General features: G+C 40.1%; 1 protein-coding gene across 3 annotated transcripts in view; it reads left to right on the top strand.

The window, feature by feature from the left end:
- Positions 1 to 27,944, top strand: part of LOC122538488 (neuropeptide CCHamide-2 receptor-like) — a 36,960-nt gene that overhangs the window by 4,552 nt on the left and 4,464 nt on the right. For all 3 annotated transcript variants that reach the window (XM_043672624.1, XM_043672632.1, XM_043672642.1), the window contains exons 2-5: positions 20,276 to 20,515; positions 23,720 to 23,868; positions 24,728 to 24,927; positions 25,591 to 25,772. In XM_043672624.1, the coding sequence (XP_043528559.1) occupies positions 20,276 to 20,515; positions 23,720 to 23,868; positions 24,728 to 24,927; positions 25,591 to 25,772 (771 nt within the window). The remainder of the gene's footprint in view (positions 1 to 20,275; positions 20,516 to 23,719; positions 23,869 to 24,727; positions 24,928 to 25,590; positions 25,773 to 27,944) is intronic.

Raw genomic sequence — 27,944 nt, 5'->3', positions numbered from 1 at the left:
AATTAAGCGCTCGAAACGTGCGCTATCACCGTAGGTTGTTGCGCGCATTTTCGATAATTCGCAATTTAATGCGAGTCGAACGATATCGAGCCGCGACTATTTATCGCAACAATACCCTTGTCATCGTAATTCATGTTACCGAGAGAAGCCTCGTTGTAACAATTTTCTCCTGCGAGCTATTCGCACACACGTGAAAACGGAAAACTGAAATCGTCCGAGCGTGAGCAATCCCATCGAAATGAGAGAAGCCACGGACTCTCTGATTTTCCGTTTCCAAATTTCTCCGCCAATAACGGCGACCGTGCGGTTTAACAGCCGGACGTTGTCGTAGACATTTTCCGCGCGAGAAGATTCGTCCGAAAATGAAGAGAAAAAAAGAGAGAGCAAAAAAATAAAAGAGGGCAGAGAGAAATCTTGAAAATGACTGGACGTTTGCAAATTTTTGGCGTGAGGTTTACTCGGATTCTCCGCGACCCGAGAACGAAGAACAAAGCTTTTTCTCACCCGCGAGGGAAAAATTTGCGGAGTGTTCTTTCCCCTTGGAACGTGAGCTTGCAAAGTGCCGTCGGTTTCCTTTTTTGCTCTGTGCCCTCTAGATAAGATGACAAATGAATCATTCGAGAGCTTTCCCGCACAATTGAGCGTAGTTTCATTACCGAAAATTCCGCCAGACGCGGGACGCAATTTGCTGATATTAAATTTCTGCGTGAAACAATAACAAGCTTGTTAATAAAGCACGCGGAACTTTCGAAGCAAGTTACGTGAATTATGAGTCGCTCTCTATAGATAACAACAAGCTTGTTGATATAATGCGCGAAATTTTAGAGGGAGATTTTACAAGATTTTGCAAGATTTCTTTTAAAGAACAGTCTACGACGTTTACTGGGGGATTAATCCAGTTTCTTTGAAACTATTTTAAAAATTTCTCGTATCATCTGCCAGCAATTTATTTATTTACGAATTTTCGAATGAAATGACAGAGCATTGGGAATAATCGTTCAATTGGTACTTAACATTTTAACGAAATTTTGTTTCAAAATTTAAATCAATCATCGACGCGTATTGCGGATTTGCTGGAACAAGTGTCATATAAAACAGTTAATGATACATGGTTTCAATCTCTGGAAAAATAATATCCTCCATTATTTTTTATACTTTCGTAAGATGCAATAAGAAGTCGAGTTTATGTGAGTTGTTCCGAATTATTTGAATTTATTATTGACTCATTTAAGACTGCATTCAAAAATTTCTTCTTTCGAAGTTTTTTTGTTCTTCTTACGTTGTTATTATAGGTTTCACTCTAGGCGTCTATTCAGATATTATACTATTGTACAACGCGTCATACAGCACAACACACGTATACGTTCGTAAATTATAAAAAGAGAAAGTCTGAGCTATTGGCTAGATTTAAAACGCCCTCTCACAATCGAGTGCAAAGGATTAAATTAAAAGATGATCATTTCTTCGACATTTCGTTCCATAAACATTGGAAATAGTGCGATTCACTCACCTAACATTGCCGATACTCGATTTCTTTCTCGATTGACGAAAGTCACTCGAATTGTTGAGCATCCTCGACGTTTAACGTTGCAGAATCGGAGAATGCCTCCCCAATAAAGCGTTCATATGTGAACTTTTGTTGCAGAGAATTCATGAAATTTCATACGCTGCTACGATAGTATCGGAAAAATTGGAAATTAAATTGGAAACTGGACCGTAGAAGTTGCGAGATATTTATCGCAAGCATTCTGAGTAATTTCTCTCGTATGTTAAGGAATTCTCTCTACATATTAAGGATTACAATAATAGGGAATATAATCGTTGAAATATACGACCAAAAGAGGAAAAACTTCGCGCAACGTTTCGATTTGGAGGAATTCGGGACGACGAAGCTGAAAATCATGTTCGCGCACGTTTCGAAAAAATTGGGACTCGTCGTGAATTTTTACTTTTTGAACAGGTTGGTAATCCGCTTCAACGTCATAGAAACTGTAAAACCCACTCGCGACGAGAAAGAGAGACACGCTCACTGGGAGTTTCTATCGCGGCTGAAATTTTCTCAAGAAAGCTTGACAAAATTCCAAAAGAGTTGCCAACGATCGCTGACTATTTAACCTCTTGCGCCGGAATGAGAATTTTTTTCTCCCAAATTGCAACATTTTCTCAGTTTTAATTATATTTAAATGTAACCCAGGCAAAAACAAGTGATTACTTCTTAATAATTCCATTACAATTATATTATAAAGAAATATAAAATGATATAATATAATTATATATATTCTATATAATTCTATTACTTTTCAATACTTTCTATACAGTGATATCATGACGACGAGTTCGAAAGGAAAAGAAAACGACGAATTATTGTATACGGTTCGGTCACTCGTTATGGTCCGCGAACCAGTTGCCAGCGCAACGAATTAAATACGTACTTCCCGTGAATCAACGTAAATGAAATCGCGGTAGATTCGATTAACATGCAAAAAAGACTGATCGCGAGGAAGGCCGTCGAAATGGGGAAACCAGATGGAAATTGGCGAGGATCGGGAATTCGGTCTGTAAGGGAATCGAAGTGGAACGCAGAAGGAGGTACTTTTATTAGTTGCGCGGAGGTATCGGACCAGATCTTCCGGATCCTGAACGAAATACGGATAATGAAAAACGAGTGCAGGCTCGAGTTATTTCGTTTAATTATCTGGATTAGCCGAGTGTAACGTCTCTTATAACGGAGGGGATGTCGCCGGAGTTAATTATCGAGCCGTGGAGAGGAGAGCTTACCATCCCGACGATGGTAAACAAACGTTTTCAAGGAGCCGAGGGTAGATAATTAATTCGCTTTAACGATGTTCGTCGAAGCAGAAGCAAGGGAACTAAGTCGCATCCCGTGGAAAGCGACTCGTCCTTCCTCTTCGTCGCCTGCAAAATCCTACAGCCTCCTCTCTCTCTCTCTCTCTCTCTTTAACTCTCTCTCTCTCTCTCCTGCTGCGTTTCCCTCTTTTTACGTTCGACGACGGATCGGTATTTCCCAAGTGGCGGATTACTAGCCAGGCCAAACTAGCCACGTCGGACCACCAGACAAACCAGTCTCGCAGCTGCTTGAAAGCTGCATTAGCTTGGAATAATCCGCAAGAAGGAATAAAAAAACGGGAGATAGAGAGACCTCTGGCCGTTCGTGAATTATTCCCGAATCCGTTTCCCCGTGCGCTCGGGGGAATTAAAGTCCGCGCCGATTCTTGATCAATGGTGCAGGGTTTCCCGTATCTCTGGAAACCGAGACCCACTGTCCCAGACCGCGTCGCGCCAGTAACAAATCTAGTTTCCGCTTGGACGGAAGCGAACAGCTTCCGCGCGAAGAGAGAAAAAGAAGAGGAAAGATGGGATGAAACGGGAGTGAAACGCCTGTTCAAGCGCGCCCGTGTATCGAGTTAACTTTAATGACGCGAGGCTAAAGTTTCGCCGGGAGGAATCACGCGGCGCGTATGCAAATGCGATCGCGGTTGTTAGCGGCGAGAGTTAACAAGCGAGTTGTAACGTTAAACTGCTGCGAGGATAGAGGAGACACGACCGGCGTTCGAAAATTAACGGATTGCCCACTGGTTTAATTTGCTAACGCGCGCCGACGAGATTCGAGTCGTCGAAATTTCGCGTCGATGCCCACGAATTGTCTCTGAGTGGCCAAATAACCTGGCTATTCCGCTGGAACGACGTGTCACGCCCGTCGACAATTTTTTTGTTTCAAAATTGTAATATTTTCAGAGTTTCAAATATGTTTAAGTAAAGGAAAATAGGCAACGCAAATAAGAAATTTATTACTATCTCAATAATTTTCTATCCGGCGATGTCATACCGACGAGTTCGAAAAGAAAGCGGCGAATCACTGGTTCTACGGTTCGGTCGCTCGTTATGGTCCGCAATCAGTTGCCAGCGCAAGTGGTTAAGGAGGAAGCGAGATCTCGAGCATCGATCGAACGCGTGTTCGGTGATTCTTCGGTTTATTATACGGCGCGAAACGATAGAAGTCGAGGATCAATGGGGAAGTGATCACGGCATGGATCTGGAAGAACGAGCTCGTGCGAATTGGCATCGCGCGAAACTGGCCCCGGTGTCCCGATACTGGAAACGAGCGAGCAGACAGCTAATTATCGTGCAACTAGGCGAGTGAAATTGAAATTGGGTCGGGACAGGGGCAGCCGTGCAACTTGCAGGAAAGTGCAGAAACAATCCCCTTTTCGCGCAGCTTATTTCGACGAAAGCAACAAAGATCTCGCGAGTCTAGATTAAAATGGCGATTGTTGCACGCGGAAGAGGACGAGCACTGACTCAACGAATTTGAATAACGAAAGGAAATTAGACAAGTTGGAAGAAGCGCGATATACAATACTTCTCAATGTCCGTGGTAACTCAGCTAAATAGCTGGACGTTCATGTGAAATCTGACTTGAATTAAACAGAAGCGAAATAGACTGAGATACAAAGTTGTGATGCGACGAGGAAATTTACGGTACGGGGACATTTGTTGAAGCAGTGATCGAGAGAAGAAATTTTGAATTATACACAATGCATTTAAATCTAATTGTCCAAGGTTCCCCAGGTTTTCACTTGGTATTTGTCTCCTAAATCGAAACTCTCGGTAAAATTGAATATTCAGAATTTACGAATACCGTCCCAGGGTTCAATTAAAAGTTGTCTGTGCGCAAAAGTGGATCTGCGAGTAAATAACGTTTCGATTTATTCCACTTTGGCGTCGCGTCGGTGGAATAAGTAAGTGAACGCGCGTAGGATCACTCCTCCGAAAAGACAGCTTCGGTGACTAATTCGACATTACACGCTCGTAGGAATAAAAGCTCTCAATTAAATTTATTGCTTCGACGATCGGACTGGACGAGCAACCTTCATTCACCGAAACAATATCTAAACTTCCAATCGGTGACATTTGCTTCAACGAAACTTTTGAAAATTTTCGTTTTTCGCTGGCATCTCGTTCCCGAGGGAGTATCGCTGACAGAGCTATCGACGGATTTACATGGCGAACGCTCTGGTAACACGAGGGATACGAGGAAACTTCTTGATTGGTTTGACGGTTTTAGCTACGGTTTCGCCTTTCGTCGGCATTCAATTTGCGGGCAATGGTCTGCTCACAGTAGTGAAACGGCGTAGCTTCCGGCGAAACGAAATAAGGAAGCTGAGTGAAACGAGTTCCTTAGAAGATCCCCTCGGGATCACGCGCATCTGCATTGAATTACTTTAACCGACAAGCTTTGCGACTAGACAAAGGGAGATAAGACGTCGTGTAACCAACGCGCAAACTCGCTCGGCAGTCTTTGCAAGCGTAGTACTTTTAAAAAAAGATGAGATGATGTAGTTGCATGTACAAAGCTCGTTCGGTTGATATCGGATGAAGATGCTTGCAAAATGAAACGGAATGTTAGAACAGTATCTCTCCTCGGGCGAACGAAGAATGAAATTCGTCAAATCATTCATTTGTCTAATCTGTCGACTGCTCGTTCCGATCGGCTTGTCCCTTAAGAGGATATAAGATCCTCCGGAGAGACTGATGAAATGAAAAATTAACGTTGCAAGTAATTCGATCTTAATTCATATCGATTAAGGTTAATTAATATTAAGGAACAGTTCTTCTTTCTGTTTAACGAAGCTGTGAATGTTTAACGCTGACGGATGCAGTCGTCGCATACATCCTGAGACTCTCGTCTGCTGACGTAATTTGAAAATTTCTTTTTTATGTAATTAATAATTACTAATTACGAAATTTAAAAATTCAGCTCGTAGCTTCTTCGAATTTCTTTCGGCGACGAGACCTTGAAGCCAAACATCTACCTTGAGCCAATTTAATACAGAGTTGGAATTATAAAATCACAGCGATGGAACGTGGCTAAACAGTTAGGTGGTCCGTGAGGAACATTATAGTCCTAATATTTAACGAATGAAATAAATCTCTACTTCTCGACTCGCGTTTCTCTGAAACGGAATATCCGCAAGGTAGGATCTCCGAACCTTTGTTCAGAATTCTACAGACGAAGGAAAAGGATAAAAAAAAAAAACGAAATCCGTGTCCATAGATCCATTCGATCCGGTGGATTCGTTCGACGTCGTTAGGAAACGGAATAGCGTCGATACAGAACGGTCGACGATAATTAGAGAAAGGAAACGTCGGGTATCTAGTTTACGAAGTGGTTCAAAGCGTTTAATTCGACCCGGCATTAAAGGCTATGGAATTGTCGATCGGAGACAACTGACGCGGATTAAACGTAACGTCTATTGCAGAGGTTTGTCCGCCCAATGAAAACGATCTGTTTTAATTAAACGCGACTCTGTCCGCGAGCAAGAAGCTCGGACGCCATTTCATAATCGCGTCTCGGTGATGATCAAAGATTTTCTACTTAATAAGTATAGTTCCTCCAGGTCGTCGGGGGAGGAACGTCTCCGTAGAACCGACGGGAGAATCCATTAAACGGGATCAGTTGTCGCGAATGTAAAACGTTATTAAGCTTGGTAAGAGTAGTTCAAAGGAAACGTTCGATTAATTTAACATTAAAATGATTCGATTGCTTCTCCCGCTGGTGGTCTTCTCTCTTTTCCGTTCCTGTTATTATATCTTCTCTCCGGGAGCTTTATTTTTTCTTTCCTTTTCTTTTTTCTTTTTTTTTTTTTTTCATTTTTATTTCACGGTGCGTCACGTTGAAGCTGTAACGGACGACACGCTAAAACACACGAATCCTTTCTCTCCCCGGAGAGTATATCGAGGCACGTGGAATATCAATGAGCTTGAGACATTCGTTTTATTGCCACTTTCCCCGCGAATCTCAAATATTTCATTCCGCTCGCATGGAGTATCTCTGGCCCGTGGAAAACAATTAATATACACACTGCACTGACATTTATACGTTTCTGCCTGCGAGACGCGATATTGAATATTTTGTACAATATTACAATGCACATGGTAAAAAAAAAAAAAAAAAAATATGCATTGGAAGTGCGTCTCTCGTCTGAAAGTTATTTGAAAATTGTTCGTCGACGATGATCATCGATCATCATTCTGAAATGTTTGTCCGATCGCTATAATATTCGTCGCTTACTATGCTAGAAAAAAAAATTTTCTAACTACTCGCGTCAGTGTAAAATGTCTAGATCATTCGTATAGCAGAATTAATGAAATATATATATTATAAATGCACAGAATAAAATTGTGGAAAAGTGGATCTACAGATAAGTAAGTAAGTTTCTTAACGCGCGTAACTCCGAGAGAAGTAAATATTTTCCGCTGAATTTCCACAATTTTTGAGCAGTAAACTAAACTAAAGATATATCTCTCAGCTTTGACGTATTTTCGAGCTAGGTGTAATTAATCGTGACAGGAGAACCTTTGATCTCGCTCTCCATCGATAACTTTCCTACCGAGCGAAAGAATCCACGTTTTTCTTCGCGATATTTCTTTGACACTGGCCATCTCAGCTGTTTTCGTTGGATTCCACCGAAATCATTCTGTAATTTTTCTGTGAATCACGTGATCCGTAAGAACAAGAATCACGAAGAAACTCCCAACGTGGATAGAAAGACTCCTGTGTCTTGTGCGTGACCGTCTCTCCCTAATATCAAACTAACGATCTATGATAAATGAATAAAGATCAGAAAGTGAAATTTTCATTCTCTTTTTTTTTTTTTTTCTCACGCGGTACTGTCGAAATTTCATTATCTTCGTAATTAATTACGATTGCCTTCATCGTGACAATATTGACAAAATTTGTCACCAGTCTCAAAAAAAATTAATGTCAGCGTTAAAGCTGATATAATTAATGATTGATGAAACAAGAGTAATTGACTGACGAGCAATCTCACACAACACGTGATCTCTACGTACAATTTTTTCAAATTTCACCGAGTGATTTCAAAAGATTTCAAAAACATTTCTCTGCTGCAAATAGCATACTCGTGAAATTTGTCATACACGATGAAAATATACACGAATACCTTCGTGATTCCGTAAATGTTCAAATATTCCTATTGTAAGAGAATCTTTCCTGTCTTTGCTAAAACAAAAAAATAATAATAATTCGTCTTTGATCGAGTCGGACTTGCCAGAATCAAATAGATCCGATGGTTCGCAGGGATGGTTCAAACAGCACGCTAATTACGCTAAATCCTATAGAGAACGTCTGAGTAGATTAGCAGCTGCGTCAAAGTGAGATATTACCGAGGGATGAACGTTTACAGGCGTAATGGATGATTATCACGTTGGTAGTAAAATCAGACACTGACAGTCAGACATTGATGGCTGTGTGGATCGGTAATCAGCTTTCTTCGTCTCTTCGGAATGGTAATTAATGGAAAGTGGGAGTATATACGCGATGACACGACGAACGCGCGGGGAATGACGCGAAAGTCAGACCACAGTAATGGCAACGGGCATCAGTGCGCGACCGAAAAAAATTCAATCGGTCGATCGATCGGTAAACGAATTTACGTTCCACCTGGAACGCCCGTTCCCACTTTTTATATTTACCTTTACCCTCATCGGCCCGGGTAAACGAATTACTTTCTCGTCGCGTCTTAAATACATTAGCGGCTTGGCGTTCTTTTTAATTACCGCGTGCTTGTCACCGAATTCAGTTACGCTCGAACTGAACGACGATCAATGGATTAAAGCTCTTTTGTCGTCCGCCGACGGCGCAATTCCCCTGACAAAGTAGCTGCCATTCAGCCGGCCTGCAGTGCCTTGTAGACAATGAATCGACGAATCGATTTAAACCTTCGCCACCTGCCGCATTAATAACGCGGTTGTTCTAATTGTGACCGTGTTCTCTCCGTGGACGTGATATTATTCGACCCGAAATGGCAACGCGAAAGCGAACGTGAAAGGAGTTGCAGTCGAGGGCCTCGTAAATAATCGTCGATGCGTCTTTTCCAGAGGGAAAAGGAACGTTCCTCCGATACCTTTAATTTCCGTTCTCAAGAGACGTTCAATTTTTGAAGCACGAACTTTCTACTCGTTTCTTTTTTTTTTTTTTTTTTATCTTCTGTCTACGCGGACTCGAAATCTGTCATTTTGAAAAAGTTCATGCGACGTTTAAGAGCACGTAATTAAAGCCATGATGTTCGAACAAATGCAGAATTTCGTATGAACTTAAAGTGTGGAAATACGGGAAAACGTATGCGCAGAGAGCACGAAAAATACGCAAATGCAAGTGAGAAATATGGGCATAAATGCACGAACAATAAGTATAATTGCCAGAAATACGCACGGAAAAAGAAAGCAGACGAAATATTTCCACATCTTTCGCACATAATTTTCACATTTCACGTATTCTGCAAACATTCGCAGTCTAATTCTTATAATCCAGCGGGGAACGTGGAAATTTCATCTAAAATTTTATACGCAAGAGAGATTCAGATTAAGAACTCAACTGGTTTTCGAAATTTCTGGATGCGGAATTTAGGTAAAATACCCGGAGCACTTCGCTCAGAGAATTCGGTGGATTCGGCGTTTTCTGTTTGAGTTCCACTTCTCTAATCGTTCAGAAAAATTTGCATAGATATCCACGGTCTATTTGTCACCGTCGCGCAATCGTCGATTCTCGTTGCTAATACAGATCCCACGGTATTTCGTCCTTGCACGTCTCGCTCACTCGTTAAGAAGACGAAGAAGCGTAACACGCTCGCAGAGAGACGTAAAGTACAGTTCGCGTTGTTCAGCGATAAATATCGCGAACGCTTGCGTGCGTCAGCGCGCTTAACCTCCTTGATACGAGCTGAATTTATTACCATGAAGCATCGCTGAGGTTCAACGCGTTATGACGATTAGGATAAATACGAAGGATATAAACCAGAGACCATTTTTCTTTATCTACCTCTCTTAACCGTAAAATCCCGCGGTGCAAGTTCGAGTCGACTGGAAGTTGAGAGTTTCCGGCGGAACTGTAAACTTTATTAAATCGAGAGTGGTGGGGAAAAATTTTTATACATCGCGAATTACTATCCCGTGGAATAAAAGTTGCACGTAGTTACAAGGAATTCTGTATTTCGCACTCCTTTCATGCACATTTATTGCTGAAATTTGTTTTCAGTGTCTGTTGCGCTGTTTTCTCTTTCTTTCTTTTTTGCTGATTCAATTACGTTCTTTTTTCTTTTTTTTTCTTTTTTTTTCCATCGCGAAAATCGTTACCCCAATTTCTTTAGTCTCTTTTTCAATTACTGGAAATATCTCTCGGTCGTGCTCTTGTTGGCTCCATTTTCTAAAGGTCATTCTGTCTTTTTATTAGTGGAATTTATTTCTACCAAATTTCAATTACCAAATTTCCTTCTTCGGGTTCTTTCGTTTCGCTGCCTCCTTTCCTCTCGAATCGGCGTTCTTTCTTCCAGATGGCAAGTTTCGTCAAATCTGAACATCTGGTGGTGTTTCAAATCGTCGATTTATTTCCCCAAATAGTTTATTTCTCTCTATTAATCCGCGACGGACACTGCTGTCCATGAAAGTATGCGAAACCAGGAAGAAACTTTCACGATAATCAAATGACAGATGAGAACAATTTTGGCGAAAGTGGCCGCAAACTGACCGCAAAGTGTACGTTGCCCGCTCAAGAGAATAGTTGCGAGTTTACAGTGGCGTCTTTCACCCTTGTAAGATGGCAGCTTATTCCCTGCTTGATCTTACTAATAGATTTTGCTCAAGAAAGCAATTGAAATGGATACTCGAAGCACGATAGTTTACGATAGTTACGAAACTATTGTTGCGACAGTGACTGATGACAACTAATGAATTGACCAATCTGTGCGATAGATATCTGGCCAAAACGAGGCAGTTCAACACGAAATTTGCCTCGATAGTTTTACGAATTTTTATCTGTTATTTCCTACTTTGTCTTGTCTTCAATTAATCGGGTACGTTCGATTGGCAATCGAGAAATAAACGATAATTTCTCGTTAAAAAGTGTAAAAGGATTGAATAAAATATCCATTCGAACAAATAGAATAAACAGATTGTAACGGTTAATAATAATCGATAATAAACTCCGAAAATAACCTCTTTTCGCAATTGCTCACTGGGAAAGAGGTAATAAAAAAAATAAATGTGCTTTTTCACATTTCGTTTGCAAATCAATTTGAAATAGAATAATATTGTGCTATTAGGAAAAGTGTCATAACAAGTGTCATACACGCCACTGGGTAAACAAAGTTTTTTTTCTCTTTTTTTTTTATGAAAATTAAGCAATCGAGAGCATTCGCAATGGTAGCCAGATAGATTTGAAATTGATATGGCAATGGAGGTTTCGTCTGGTAAATCGGAACGCGGCGCCGATCGTCGTTGCAAATCGCATTACACCGACGCGTTTACCACCGTGATTGACAAATTTCGCGATAGCTGGCCGCAGGGGAATTCCCTCTGACTCTGGCGACAGTTGAAAGATGAAACTCTCGATTCGATTTCTATCCCGCGAATATTGTAATTCGAGGAGCCAATGAACGAAACTGGAAAATCTTTTGAGACAGCGTCGCAATATTCGCGACGGACGTTTGCCAATTTCAATGGCGGCAGGTGCGCGCGATGAATTTCACAGCAACACCGTCCTGAAACCGATCTCATCTTCGTACGGAAGTTCTTCAATTTCCTATCAAAGAAATTCTATTTTCTTTTTTCTTAAGTAAAGGTTTTTTGAGCACATCAATATTTTGGAGCTTGCCTTCGCAAGCTATTTACTTTCTTGCCATTTATAAGTCTACAAATTTCTTTCTAAATAGACGAGCAGATGATACTTTATTTCTTTGCTCCATTCGAGAAGCAGAAGTGTAATTAAAAACATGATTGTTAAATTGCGAACAAGGTCCAATTGTTCGACGAACGAGAGATAAAGTTGAGACGTCCGAAGGTAAATTAGAACGACTCTGGCGACGCGTTTAAGAATCAGGACGTTCCGTGAATTATTTTCACGGGATCCTCTCGGTCTCTGAACTGTAACAGACAGCACCTACTTTCCGCCCCTCGTCTCGCTCGGTCCATTTGCACAGGCAACTAACTGCAGGAAGGATTTCGATGTAGAACTTCGAATTTTGAAGCCAATTGGAAAAGTTATATCCCGGAGACTTCGTCGCGAATCTGTGAAGTTTCTCATTAACTTCGAGATATCAGTCGCGATAGCTCCCTTCTCCTAGTTGCTGGCAAGAGATCTAATACGAGGCGGAACGTAACCAGAAAGTTACGAAGTCCGTTGTCTACGTGCCTGTCGAGACGCTTACCTTTTTGCAAATCGGGGTAAGATAATTGAAAGAGCTCGCGTCATTCCATTCTGAATCTTTTCACTCGCTGTCAACACGAACAAACTCGCGATGCATCTTGTACGAAGAGTTGGGTAAGAACTGTTCTTGAGGAGATCGTACGCGATAAATTTTTCAGAATTAAATCCCTTCGGAAACGAAACGATTTCGTGAACAAATTTCATTCCTCTTTAACTTTTTCACTGACACATTCGTTCTTGGATAGATTTCCGAGCTTGATTATTTTCAAAAATCCTTATTTTCTCATCTTCTCTCGAAAAACAATCTGAGCCACCTCTTTTAGAAATCGGAAAATTTTCATTCGTCAAGCAGTGACCGTTCCATGGTGAGCCACGGTTCGTTAAACATAAAAACACGCTGAAGGAATTCTTGTTCGCGAAGGAAGCTTCTCTCCGTTACGATTAAAGATTTAAGAGACACTCGTTTCCTTTATGTTCGTCCTTCATGCTGGAACGACGTCTCGCTGCGGCGATTTCAACAGCGGTAAAACCTTCGGAAACTCGGTCCAACGTTTCGCGAAATTTCGAAAAGCTCTTTTAAACGAAATTTGAAACATCCATTAAACTCGCGCGGCAACTTTAAAATACGCGTCGCTTGACTACGGTGATAGCATCGTTCTAGTATCTAGCGATGCTTAATACCAATTCACCTCTGGTCGCGATGTCGACAATACATCAAGAAGTTCGGCCCGAAAAGGGCGAAGCACGAAGCTCGCAAATTGCACAGCGCTTCAGCTAAATTGTTAAATCAAAATCCCCAATTTCTGGACACCGATTCCTGGTTATCCCGAAATTAATGAGCCGCGCCACAATTTCGATTGCGTATGTATGTATCTTCCTCCGCGCGAGGAAGGCCTAAAAGCTTTAGGGTCGCTGGATTCGTGCTGATGGAAGCTTCTGGCGAACATTTTTCCGCGCCAGTTTATGGAAATAAAATCAAAGATGCTCTCGTTTGGCTTCGTTGAGTATTCGTTTCGTTACCATCGGTGCATATTTGATGTGTTCAAGGCTGAAAATTAAATCGAACGTGCCTTTGAAAGATGTTTCAATAAGACATCGTATCTATAATTATCTATCTGACGTGTGTCGAGTTTGAGATTATGTATTCCATTAAATTAAATGTACATTTGCAAGTTGTATCGAGTTCGTAGTTATGTATATTCAATTAAATTAAATAGGTTTGCGGAATATGTTTCGATTTCTGTATCAAATTCCCTCTTGTCGGGTATTCCTTTTTCTTAATCCAACAAATAATCATTTATATTAAAATAGTCTAAAGCTCTTACAGAACATACTGCGAGAAATTCGAATTAAAAAAGTCGATAAATCATAGTGGAATATATCAGAACGTACTTGATCTAGATCTAGAATCTAATTCTAATCATCCCCTTCTACCGCGCATTTAATTCCAAACCGAAAGCTTGAAACACGTAATATATGAAAAATACAAGTAACAATCTCACGAAATCATTCGTAAAATCATTCAAAAAAAAAAAAAAAGATACTTTATACTGAATCCTGGGGAATAATCCGTTCATTGTTTTAAATATTCACCATACGCTGCATATTAAACCATGAACAAACGCACAAACGATCTCGCAAACTCGTGACGATTGCTTTTATTGTTCACGATACTGATTTCATTCAGCAAATCAGATTGCTGTAGCATTCTTTCAACCCTGTATTTCATTGTGCATGTATACATATATATTTATCTGCACGCTGGAACAATACGAAGGAACAATCGGTAAAAACGTCAACAGAAGTTCGTTGTTAAAGAACAAAGAAGAGGAACCGTGAAAAGAGAGGGGGAGGGGGGTGGAAATTAAATGTTCGCGGTTGAATCGCGTTTCGTACCACGACTGATCGAATTTTTACTACGCATTAAAACGCGTGGTTAAAGCGTCGTTGCACTCGCCTCGTCCATTTTTTACACTTCATTGGCAATTGATTTCATCTCATTCGCTCATTTCGTCTCATTCTACCTTCTCGGAATATGTAAATGACAGACGTTGCATATGAATTTTTACGACGTTAAACGCACCGCAGCCGTAATTACCACCGTTTCGCGAATACAACGATTGTTGTTACCAAAAAGTTACTTTTAATTACCTCTTGCTCGACGACAGCGTGACACCTGTTACCATCCGTTCCAACGAATTCATCCAATTTCAAGTTCGAAACAATTTAGAATTATCACCCGTTGCATCAGAATGGGTGATATTTATATATATTATTAATGTAAATCGTTGCAAATGCGATGAGTGAAACTGCGGATTTTTTACTCAAATTTACACTTTCGAGAATATAATTAAAACGGTACAATTAAAATTAAAAACTGGCAGCGAATTGTTCTACGCGAGAGATATTACAGAGGGCATTAAAAATTAGATATTTTGTACATTTTTTTCACGTCACGTTTTAATTTCTTACGAATGAACAATTCATGGCCGCGAGCAGAAAATTTATATCTTGCAATAAACGTTCAACCTTCGGTTGTCTTTTTATTAAATTTTTACTAGATTCAGCTTTTTCGGATTGTCTTAAACTTGTAATAAAACGTAAAAAGGAAATATAAAGAGATGTTAATATTTTATGTAATTTAATTCCACTCCAAAATTTGCCATCGATTTATTCTATTCGCCGACACAATGCAGGTAAATGTACCCGCAGTTCGTCACGATCGCTTCTTTTTCTCACCGAGGAATTCCAAAACCGTGGTTCAATTTCATCTCGGCATAAGAACAGGGGAAATTGATATTGAGAAGAGATACATCTTACTTCGAGGACGTGGCGCTGGTTCCATTAACGACTCTGAAACGAGCAAATTGAACGTTTCAGAGTCGCAAAGACAAGAGCCATTTTTCCAGCTTCCCTCCGACTCCGCAAAAGAAACGCGACACGTTCCTTTGCTACCCTTCCATCCAGTATCGTAGACAAGTAAAACAATCTCGTCTTTAATATAACGCCTCGTAGCGTTTCACCGATAAAAATATATAGCCAACGTCGAAAAATATATAGATACCAGGAGACAATGAGCGAAATTTAAAAAATAAATCGAATAAATCTAGTCAAAGCTATAAATAAATTAATTAAATGAATTAAAAAAATTAACAAAAGCTCGACGAACGATTCAATTCTACGCTGGAAGTTGACGACGACGTGCGAATAATATAAATTTACGCAGGTGTATTTCTGAACTGTGAAGACTAGATTGTTTCTAGCTTAAGAAACGAAGTGTGAACGACACTTTTGGGAGGATGGAAAAGGATTCATTGATCCATACCAGATACCGATGTATTTCTGTTTTTAGCCTAAGGCTAAGTTGTAACGCGACGATCAAAGTCCGAAAACTGTTAGGTCGAGTAAAAATTTATTACGAATTCATTTCGACGAAGAGTCATTGGTTGTTTGTAGAAAGATTTACGTCGGAAAGCGTGTTCTAAAGCGGACATTTTTGGGAAATTTAAAGTGAAATTTCGAATAATTGTCGGATGAATATTCATTCTGTGGACCAAGGGCCGAGCTTCGAACGACAGCTTCCTCTATAAACTTCTCTGATCGTCGCGCGGTGTCTGGAATCGCAATAACCCCACAAATCTCGTCCGCAATTTTCACACCGTACACCATTTCGCGTAATGATTCACGGTTTTGCTTTCCGTTTCACGGCCGCAGGCTGGGATACTTTTAACGCGTGGCACGTCGTTCGCTTTCGCGCTCGAAGTTCTGGGCATAAATCTGGCATGATTGATGGGACAGGGAACATCGTGCTAAAGCGCCATAAACCTTCGCGGAATTGGATAAAGAGGAGATCGAGAGGAATGTATTGCCATCGGTCACGAAGCCCGCGAAGCGACAGTGAAATCGTCGTAAATGTCTAACGATGGGAAGTAATGATGTCGCAACGATTGTGCAACGAGCACGAATAAATTGAAAGTGGACAATTCCGTTCGAGTTTCCTTACTTATTTATCAGGTTGATGAAACATTTCTCGAAGAGTCTGGCCATGTTCAATTCGCTGATGACGATTTCACGGACGAAAGAATCGTTGTGACTCGCTGTTCTATGCTATAGTTTTAAGGGGCGCAAGCGTGTAAAGATCGCCGAGAGTGCTTGTAAAATTTACACGTACGGTTCATCGATACTGCAGAGAGGAAAACCCTTTCAGAAAATCAAACGTGGAAGCTTCATTTCTTCTCTCGCTATTTTCATTTCACTGTCCAGTTCGGTGCGAACATTCAGAAATTTTTTTTCAAAAGTGTAAGAACCGGTCAGTCTGAATTCACAACGATTCATCTGTCGAAGTGTTCGAACAAATTTTATTCCATTTATCGCTCGACTTTGTTACTTCGTACGCGCGGATAATTTTTAATTCAATTTTAATTTATCATTGATGTAACGAAGAATTATATATTATTTAACAAATTATTAGTAACCTTTTTCGTCCGTCGCCGTGTAATCGTATTTTACAATCGTAAAACTGAATTCAGTTACAAGTCAAAGTCTGGAAATTACCGATAATGCGAGTGAAGTAACAAATTTTCCAGCATAATGATTATAAAGTGAAAGCAATTTGCACTGAATAATATACCGCGGCCCAGACGCCCAGATGTCCCAATATTTATCCTCAATGGTGCACGGCACTTGCACAGATTATTAATCACCGGAAATCAATCAGGAAGAGAAATTTAATTATTCTCCGTCGAGTGTAAAATAACGTTCCGATAACGGTCTGTAAGTTCCTTATCGAGAGACGCTCTGAAGAAGAAAGAAAGAAAAAGAAGGAAAGGAACACAAAGAAAATGGACGCGGATCATTTTTTTAGAATCGGCTCGAGTCGAATTTATTCTCGAACGTCGCAACGTTCGAAACAACGATCGTCGTCGTCGAGTTTATTTCAATTTAGGATGATCGATAGGTCAGATGGTACCGCGATCGTGCTGATTAATTCTTATTGTGACGCGATCCGCTATCGAGCAGCCAGATATCGATACGCGGGTTTCACGGGGACAAAAGGAACGATCGGCGCCATCGTAAAATGAAAAATTGCGCTGACTTGTTTCTCTTTCTCTCTTTCTCTCTCTTTCTCTTTTATTTCATTTCGAACGAAGAGACTTTGAACGACACGACACAAAAGAGAAAAGGGAGGAAAAAATGAAGAAGAATAAAGAAACGCAAGAAGGAATATGTATGTATGAATATCATTTCATTATTTCACCCTCGAATCGTTCCGCGAAAGTAAAAACTTCTTCCCTCCCTGTTGACGAGTTTTCTGAAATAACGGCGTATTCAAATCGCGAAGATAAAACACCACGATTTGCAATTCTAACCGTACAATCTTCGGCGCGCATTATATTTCGCTAGTCACCGTTTTCGCACACGCGTACGTGCCTTATCCTTTGCAATCGCGCGCGCTGGTTGACCATTCGCGTCAGCCATCGTTCCCCTTAATCTTCCCGTTCGATCCATAAACGCTCGCATCTCATTTGCCCCGAGTTCAATGGAAATTCCAAAGCCTTTTTAAATTCCAACTTTTGACCTTTTCGTGGTTTTGTTGTTTCATCCTCTGTTGATCTCGCGGGTACCAGATTTTAACGAAATTAATGACTTTGTGAAGTATGAAAAAAAAAAAAAAAGATAAACGTGACGAAAACTGGAAATTTCATTAGCGTGTAATTTCTGGAATTGTTACTATTATATCTGAATATCTTTTTAACGATGTTTAATCCTTCTACATCCCAATTTACGTAGACTATTAAATCAATTATTAAATCTTATAATATATGTAATAATTATACCCTTTCGTTATTTCAATCTATTTGCATTAATATCATCAAAATGTTAATGGATATATATATATATATATATATATATATATATATCTATTTTTAAAAATATAAAATTGATTTTCTAATTGATATTTGCAGCGGGACTCGAGTATCGTAACTAGGTTAAATTAAGTTTGATACGCGATCTAGAAACGCGTGAAAGTTACAACTGTACTTGTTGCAATTACACACCTCGCAGGAAACCATCAAACGGATAATTCATAGAGATGAAATCACACCTCGAAACGGGGTTTTTACGTTTATTTTAATTCGCGGCGGTTGTATCTGAAGTTTTCAAACGCAAACGTTTCGTCGCGATGAACCACCGTAGATTTCTACTCGAAAGCGACGGCGGGCGCATTAAAGAATGCTGACTTCGAAGCGCTTTCTAGGCGAAAATACGAGGGGATTTATATTTATCTCGCGCGAACGATTCGACTCGAAATTAGCTCGAAAATACGGTGATGTAGCATCGAAACTTCTGCTGGTCGGCAACTTCTCGGAAATATCTACGAGGCGGCGTAAAACCGGCTGCGCGAGACGTCGGTCCGCTTGAAAAAATATCGCGGAAAATCCACGGAGAATTGCCGAACTGGCCGAAAAGAAAAAACGCTTCAGTTTGGTCTCTCAATTATTCTCGAGTCTGCTGCCGTCTCGCCGCGCAAACAGAGACAGGACGCAATCAGAAATAGGGAAAGGCAAATATTTTAAATACTGATGGAATTCATAAGGACAGATGCAGGCGCTGTTTCGCAAAAAGACATTTCACGGAGGAACTCCGGTATTTCAATGAAATATCACCTGTCGCTCCGCGTCATGTCCATTTTCCTCGCCACTCTCCTCCTCGTCTCCCCGTGTTCAAGAATATACATTGGATTTTTCGCGCCACTGTCGGCGAATGATATTAAAACGTCGAGACAGGGTTTACAGAATGTGATTTCACGCCGAGCGTCAATGACTGAAGGAAATCGCTTCCGCTCTCTTTCTCACACGAAAACAAACGAAAACAAACGCGCAACTTTGCAGCAGAGAATGATGCATCTCCTCTCCTACCTTCTATTCGCTTAGGCTGTGTGTAGGCGGAAGTTTGCTCGAGAAAAGAAAGACGAGGCAAGAAAGTTGCAACTAAATGAGCTATAACTACGATCACACGCTTACCTGCAACCGCAATTTTCATAGCTTTCTCATCGTTTCTGGGTGGGAAATGGCTGTTGCATTTTTCATCCCTTGAAACACGTGGAATTCTCTGTTAAAATCACGAATTTTACTGCTCTAGATGAACACTAAAATCCGCCTATTTTTAACATCATTTGTTCAAAATGTAGAATTTTTTGAACCGGCATTCCCTTTCAATGGATATTTAGACGAGAAGTGTAATTTTTAAACTCACGCGAGAGAATAGACAGTCGAAGAAATGGAACGAAACTTTTGGAAAAGCATTTTCTTTCTTTTTGTGCATCTGACGAATATTATCGAGGTTTTTAAAAGTAATTTCTACAAAATTCTCGTGAAAGATCACAGAGCGACCATTATGATTACTATGCCAGTCGTAATATTAAATCCCGGGATCGAGCCCTTGTTGTTACGAAAATTTACAACCATCATGGCGAATTTTGTTCGAAACGCCCGCACGAATTTGTTCGAAAAGTGTCAATGTGGCTTTTGTAAAAACATCAAAAGAGAGCGTAATTTGTTCAACTATCTTTCCGCTGCATCAACGCGCAGTTTTTTTAACGCGGTTATTTTCTGTCTGTAACGTCCAACGTATCAGCTCGACTATCCTCTGTCCGTGAAAATATATGGAAAATGGAACGTTTTCTTTCTGGATTGAAACGATAGATTCGACTTGTTGGCCTGGTTCATTGACGGTCGTTGTTTTTTAAACGGAAATACACCTTTAATGGCACCGTTTCCAACATTTTTCAACCGATCGATCACGAGGGGCGATCGTGACAGTCTGTCAACTCGACGAGAAATTGTTATACAACTATTTTTTCGATGGTTGACCACTCGAGCACGACGATCAGCGAAATATCAATTTCTGATTAATGAAGGTGTTTGATTTCAGCGAAAAATCAAATTCCCACGCGAAATGCACGGGTGTTGTGTTACGGCTGTGATGTTCACGACGGAAATGCGACGGAAATGCTGTTTCTTTTTACAGATGGCGATGGTTCGGAACACGACGTTTTTGAACGTGATACAAAGTGACGACGAGGAGGATGATGGTTACGTACCGTACGACCAACGACCTGAAACGTATATAGTACCTGTGGTATTCTTATTAATCCTGGTGGTCGGCGTAATTGGAAATGGAATCCTGGTGTTTACTCTGTTGTGTGATGCCAACATGAGAAACGTGCCCAACACATACGTGCTCTCTCTAGCTTTGGGCGATCTTCTGGTAAGAGGAAACGCAGAATATTTCGTCTAATTATCTCTTTGACGATTAAAAAAGTGCTACTTGATTTCTGATGGTATCAAAGGAACAAAAGATTTCGTGCTCATACAGACAGATATTTAGATGGGCAAAGCAAGTCAAAACTTTTCACTCATAAAATGTAGAATATGTTTAAAAAAAAAAGACACATATACGTGTGTGTGTGTTAAATTTGATAAACATACAATAACGGCCAAAAGTTTGTGTTCGTATTTCATTTCACTTATTTAGTTAGTTCAGTGTTGCGCTACGTGTTAATTTCTGCATGGTTTCTATTTGTATCATGCAACACGTACGTTTTCTGCACACAATCGCTGAAATCGCTATTAAAAGTGTATGTACTCCATAGCCTCTGTGTGTACTCTGCAGGGTCTGTGTATTTTATACACGGAACGTCTGTCCAAACTTTTTGTCTGATGAGTAATTATTCTCGGTGGCGTACATTTTGTGATAATGTATATTTTGCGAATGATCCTCCTCCGAAAACGAAGAATTAATTTCACAAGAATTAAGCGATCCATCATCCTTGAAAGCCACGATCGCGAAATATTCATCAGTTTGCCAGCGTGAAAGTCATAAATCTTGATCCAATGATTCATAAATTTCACTAGACGCTCTATTGTTCATCCGCAAATACGTAACAAATACATAGCCAACAAGTTGGGAATAAATTCTGAGAGGGTTGATCGGGAATTGATGATCACGTGCACGCGCGCGCACAAATGAGAGAAATCTTCCCCTCGTCGTGAGTCTTCTTTTCGACGTTCGCTAGGTACGCACCTACTCGCGTCATTTGCGACACGTTGGCGGTACATCGAATTCACGTAGACTGTCAGATCAGTTGCGAACAAATCTGTCGCGAGTGAGTGCAAGATATCTAATATTTTCTACTTTTCTACGTCATCGATTTTATCGTTGAACATAGACAGGATTCGCGAAAGCATCTGCGGGCTTACGGGAAGTTTTTATTGGTGCGTCGAGACACGATTTACTGGTGCATCGTGACACGAGAATTTGAAAGGATTGGAACATTATCAGATTGCGGATCTTTGAGAATTAAAAGGATAAAATAATCTCGATCGTAAAGGAAATCTATTTTCAATTTGTTCCAATCGAATTGGAAGGTGCAGAGTAATCTACAGAATTTATACAATCAATGAAATGTCCAAAACCCTCGTTATGATTTTCAATTAAAAAAAAAAAAGAACAATTCAAAGAAAGATATAAATTTCGCATTCACTTGCACGTAAATATCTATTTACATGTTTTATTACAATATTTGATGTTCTTTCGTTTGTTTGCGCAATTCGTTAGAGAGACAGCCTCCATATAAATGAAATTCAACGACTATTAATGAAGGTAGTTTTTTTCCCCCGTAAATTGAGTCAGTGCTACGTGATACGTTGAAAGAATAACAGCAACTTTATCACGAATATTTTTAATTGAATATATTCGGCACAGTTAGCGCGGGGAATCTCCCCATTTTAATTTGTTCAAACGTAATAATCCCGGCATTTTCCCGGCAAATGTTTCTTTAATAACCCTTTGCACTCGAGCGGCGCCGGGAGGTTTGATGCGTCCAGTCGATAATGCGCTGTACCGGCACTACGGCGTTTTGGAACTCGATGTGTTTATTTACGATGAGCGATAAGATATTTTTATCTGAAGTACTTTCGTGGACTAGGCTCGGCTGCAAATCTTAGTTTAGTTACTCTCAGCATAGCATTCGGTTGAAACAATCTTGGCAGTGAGTATAGCAGTTGAAAAGTTCTCGATCCCAAATATGGATCAAGATCAGATCAGCTCAAGTTCAGACGAATTCGATTTTGCGACTTTGAACGAGGAAATTACATTGATTTCCGACGGATTACGCCACGAAACGAACGAATCCAGTGAAGAAGATAGTGAGGAAGTAAGAGGTGTGAGACGACGAAAAATTTATACGAGCTTTATCTTGGCTGAAGAATTATTGAAATTGAAATGACACCTGACAGGAACTACCTTAACAAATAGGAAGCATATAACAGTACAAATAAAAAAGAACAAAATTCCGCAAGAAATCGACAGTAGCATATCGCAAAAGAAATACATTAGTTTTAGCATGGAAGGACAAGAGGGTTGTCACATACTTGACCAATTGGAACAATGCAGGAATGACTCTTGTAAAACGAATTTTACGAGGTGGAATTGAAGTTACCGTCGAAAAGCCTAATGTAGTAATAAATTGTATAAAATATATGGGCGGTGTCGATCGTGCAGATCAATATGCCTCAACGTACTGTTTTTTAAGAAAATCGCTGAAATGGTGGCGTAAACTGTTTCTTTGGGGTTTAGAAATTTGTTCAATAAATTCATATATTCTATATAAAACCACTAACAGCAGAGAAGAGAACAGCCGCTTAATCACTTGCAGTATGTGAAAACTTTAGTTCACCAACTGACTGGAGATTTTCGCCAGCCACGTGATCGAACCTCAACTTCAACCTACGATTCAACATCCGCTTGAATGGAAAGCTGCATAATATTCTAACAGGAGTTAGGAAGGATTGCAAAGTCTGTTTTCAAAGAAATAAACCCGGCAAAAGACATCAAACAACATATTATTGTAATACTTGCCCCGACAAGCCGGGCATGCATCTTGGCAATTGTTATATGAAATATCATACACAGCAAAATTACAGAGACTAATATTTAAGAAATTATCTTCGTAAAGGTGTAAAGATATATAAAATGTTAAAATATAAAAGTTTTATACATTAATTTGTGTGTGTAATAATTTTAAGTTAGGGGTAAGAAATTCGCCAAAAATGCTGCGAAACGTCTCGAGTTGATGGTTCGCCGCGCGAAAAAAGGCCTCGAGTGCAAAGGGATAATATTATTCTTCGCTCGATATTCACGCAAATATTATATCGAATGTCGTTTATTTTATTGTTCGATTTTACCCTCCACTCGTCAAAACGGACTCGTTCACGTCGTTCACAACGAATCGATACCAATTAAATTTTCTCGACGTGCGGACAAATATTGATAGAAAATTTCGATAAAATTCACGCCGACAAACACCAGCCAACGATTTTCACGTGGAAATAGGATACGTGACTTTTTTTCTTTCTCTCTCTCTCTCCTGCTGCGCCCTCTCCTCTTGTTAATTTCTCACGCGTGTTTCAGGTGATCATAACATGCGTGCCGTTCACGTCGTTCCTCTATACGATCGAGTCGTGGCCGTGGGGCCTGGCAGTTTGCAAATTGTCCGAGTGCGCCAAGGATATTTCGATCGGCGTCTCAGTTTTCACTCTGACCGCGTTATCAGCCGAGAGGTAAGTTGTCAAACCCAGTTACGCTCGAAGGAAATTGTTGTCTCAGGGATTGGTTGGCCGTCGTAACTTGGCCCAAGTTCCGTCTCGTTAATGGACCGATCGACCGGTCGTTCGTCCGTTTAATCAGTAATCCAAGCGATACTCTAAAACATTCAATTTTCCGCGCGTTCGTCGTTCCGCGAAATCAATTGATCGCACTCGTCGACGAAAATTCACGTTCCAACGATTGAAACGACGAAGAATTGATTGAATGAGCCACGACGAGACTTTAATCCTGCGATACTATAACCTAGAAAATTGTAATCTTATTAGCGCGAGACTCGCCTCGAAACAAATGCAATTCGATTCTCCGATTCTGCGATTTTCTCCGTGTTTGATTTTGTACAAGGGCTTGAATTTTGATTCAGTTCATTCAGATAACTCTTCTCCTATTCGTAATGACAAAATGAATATGACAAAAATAACAAAATGGTAAATTCTTATCCAGTACGATACTTAGCTGGCAATATACGTGCCAATAAAATAAACATGAATTTGCACAAATGTTCGCGGTGACTGCAAGTTGTTTGTGAATGCAACGCAAATCAAACGAAATCTTGCGAATTACAAGTTTACCCTGGACTGGGATTTAGAACATTCCCAATTTGTCAGAATTTCAACGAAATAAGGTGAGAAGCAAAGGCGTGTAAACAACAACCGTTTGTTAAAAATAATCCGCGTGACGTGCGTAATAACAGCAACAACCACCTCTAAGAGATCAAGTTTAAATGGCAGACAAAGTACTCCATTTGCAGTATTCCAGGGATAAAGTTCCCGTAAAAATTGATGTCCGACAAAAAAGAAAGTGTTGCATCCGTAGGTACTGCGCGATCGTAAATCCCATTCGCCGCCACGTAGCCGGACTGAGTGCGAAACCATTAACAATACTAATAGCCTGCCTTATTTGGATACTGGCGATTATTCTGGCGATGCCAGCTGCCTTTTTCTCCCACGTGCCGATCGTACCTTTGCTGAACAACAACAGCATCCTCATCTGCAGCCCTTTCCCCGAGGAATTCGGTGAGTACCCTCGTTTAAATATTCATTTCTGTTCTCTTTGCAAAGGGAAAAATATCTCATTCGGTCCGAGAAAGAGAGAGAGAGAGAGAAAGAGAGAGAACAAGTCATTAACGTTGGTACATTTTTGTATTTTATTTCTTCACCAACTGCACCAGATGACCAGTGCCTGTTCATTATTCATAACTAGATTTTTACGCGTTTATGGGAAATTTAAAAGTGCGTAGATGATACGCAGAAACGTATAAAACATTCAGAGCGGTGTATTTACGCGTAATACACGCGAAACGAATTTTTATTTGGGCTCCATTTCTTTAGAAATGTCTGTTAGTGGAAGCATAAATCATTTGAACGCGAAAGCGGTGTAAATCAGGATGAAACGAAAGTCAAGTAAAGCGCGGTAGAATAGTTGCGTCTCTTTTTACACGAGCCATTGCAAAGTGTTATATGTGTTATATGTATGTCATATGTCGCGACAGCGCGATTTCGAAGTGCGGTGTTTCGTTAAATAGGCGAAATATTGGCTTACGCCGCTTTCACACCGATTTCGTATCTCGCGCGGATTGAAAGTGAAATTGTTGCTCGCCCACGGGTCTTCCACTCGAGCATTCAGCCATGTGTCATACGCACGAAGTCGTACATTTCATATCTCGTTCCGGGACGCAGGCGAGAGCTATCAAAAGGGGATGGTGATGTTCAAGTTCCTAGCTTACTACGCGATACCGCTTCTCGTGATAACTGGATTCTATCTGGGAATGGCACGACACCTCGAGCTCTCCACCAGGAATATGCCCGGCGAGTTGTCCACCGGGTGTCATCGCATGGAGCAAATCAGAGCACGGAAAAAGGTATGATTGACGAATCGATGTTTTTCTCTGTGAAATTGCAACACCTTCGCGTGGAATTCAATTTTTACACACGATTCAGCGAGCGCAGAAGTTTCAAGTTTCTTCTTCGTTTTGGCATTTGTAATAAAATTTTCAAACGATTGAAATTAAATTCGTAAACGATTCGAACGGGCACACAGAGTGTTAAAAGTTTAAAATTGCAATAGTATTTGCATGCTACTCTTTCGCGAAATAACAAAATTTCCAGTGAAATTTAGTTTTTGCTCGAGCGAAAAAGTATAGAATGGTGAATTACAGTTAGAAATTTCTTTATGTCTGCTACTCTTATAGAGTGACGTAGTTTCGCGTGAAAATTTTTTGGAAAAGTACACAATAGCGGACTGAGAATAATTTTAAATTAGCAAAACTGCGAGAAAGAAACCCATGTTTACCAATTATTAACGTCAGAGACACGTCGTTTCTAACGCTTCTGCCAAATTAATTAAATCTAGGTCAGTTTTGACAAAACTGAAACGAATCACCAGAGTACACGAACTAGCCAACATAGAAGAAGAAAGACTAAGAAATGATAAACTCGAATTTCGTCCCGATTAATTTTGATCAGTGGAATTATTTATTTCGAAGAAAATGACCAATGCCAATTACGCACCCAAGTAACGAGACGAAGAAAAAAGTGGAGTCGATCAACGTATCTTCCGAGAGGCTCAATTGCGAACAATTTAGCGTGAGAAACAAGTCATTGACAGAACTATCCTCCACTTACGTAATATTCGATACGATCGACAATAAACTCGCACAATGTTAACGACTAAGCATCAATGAAACAAGACAAGTCCGATAAATGGAAGAATGCGTGGCATAATTACTAAGAAATAAAAACAGAGAGAAAGAGAGAACTAATTATAGATCATTATGCATCGAGACATTTTCAGACAATATCGCAGGACAACCAATTATTACACTTTTCGCATTCGGAGTGAACACGATCGATTCTCTTGAATCACATCGATGCATCGACCATCAGAAGTTTCCTATCTCTTCTATCAAAGCAACCCTTCAACTTTTTTGCTTTCCCTTCGCGCAATCTATTCTCTACAGAACCTCGCACTTCCCTTCGCGCTTTTAAGTCAAGCATTTCGACGAAACTTTTATTTAAGATAAGAAAATATCCCGACGATTTGTCTAACTTTCATCTTTTCTGATTAACGGGTTGAGCGAATTCTCTCTCGCAATTCCGGGTGTAATTGGCGTGATAAAAGAAACTGCAGCTAAAATATTGCGTTCGTGCAACGTTGGCTCTTAATTTAAAAGTTGGAATGTTTAATCCAACGTCTGCGCGTTAAAAACGTTCTCGCTCTTTCGGACACTTTTTGCTACTTAATGTGGATTTAATTGCTTGTAACAGCATTTGTTGTAAACAGTAAAATGTTTAAACGCAACAAGTATGTTTTATGATACAAATGTTAGCGTGACAACGCTTTTCAGATTTTATCTGCAATTTTCTTTATCCCGTTATTATTTAATTGGTCAAGTAGAGATAAAAGCACTGCACTGTATAAGTGGATCGAAAGAAAATTTACGTGTAAAATCACACAACTTCTGACGGGGTATTACATTATTATATTATTATATATATATATATATATATATTATATTATATTATATTATATTATATTATATTATATTATTATTACCAACGTGCAACGTTGTCTGTAATGTTCGATTGTTGATTAATTTTATCTAAAAATAGAGACTGTAAAAATCATCCTCTTTAGGGAGTGCTATCTTATCGGTGAAGTTTAAAAGCGACTTCTCAAACAATTCGATATTCCAATTCACCTGGAATCACCCGGCAGGAAGGTGGCATCGAAGCGTGTCAATCGAAGATACGACGGGATCACGGTTCTAAACCTTCCCCAACTTTTCCTCGAATGCATTCAATCGTTGCGTCGTCTGCGTTTCGACAGAAACCGTGGTTCTACGACGACGAGATCGGCGATCGATGTGTTTCGCGAAAACAGAGTTTCCAGACAAATAATATTATCGACCAACCTATAAATACAGCAACGATGACAAATCGCTCGGAGATAACAGGAGTTATCCTCTGGGACGAGATTCAATTTATCTGTCGGCAATCCATTCGGAGACGCGGCGTACGAGAAACCGAAATGA

The sequence above is a fragment of the Frieseomelitta varia genome, unplaced genomic scaffold (genome assembly GCF_011392965.1).
Source record: "Frieseomelitta varia isolate USP_RPSP 00005682 unplaced genomic scaffold, Fvar_1.2 scaffold_1017, whole genome shotgun sequence".
Taxonomy (NCBI): domain Eukaryota; kingdom Metazoa; phylum Arthropoda; class Insecta; order Hymenoptera; family Apidae; genus Frieseomelitta; species Frieseomelitta varia.
Note: the sequence above shows the minus strand (reverse complement) of the source record. Positions and strands in the feature narration are given on the sequence as shown.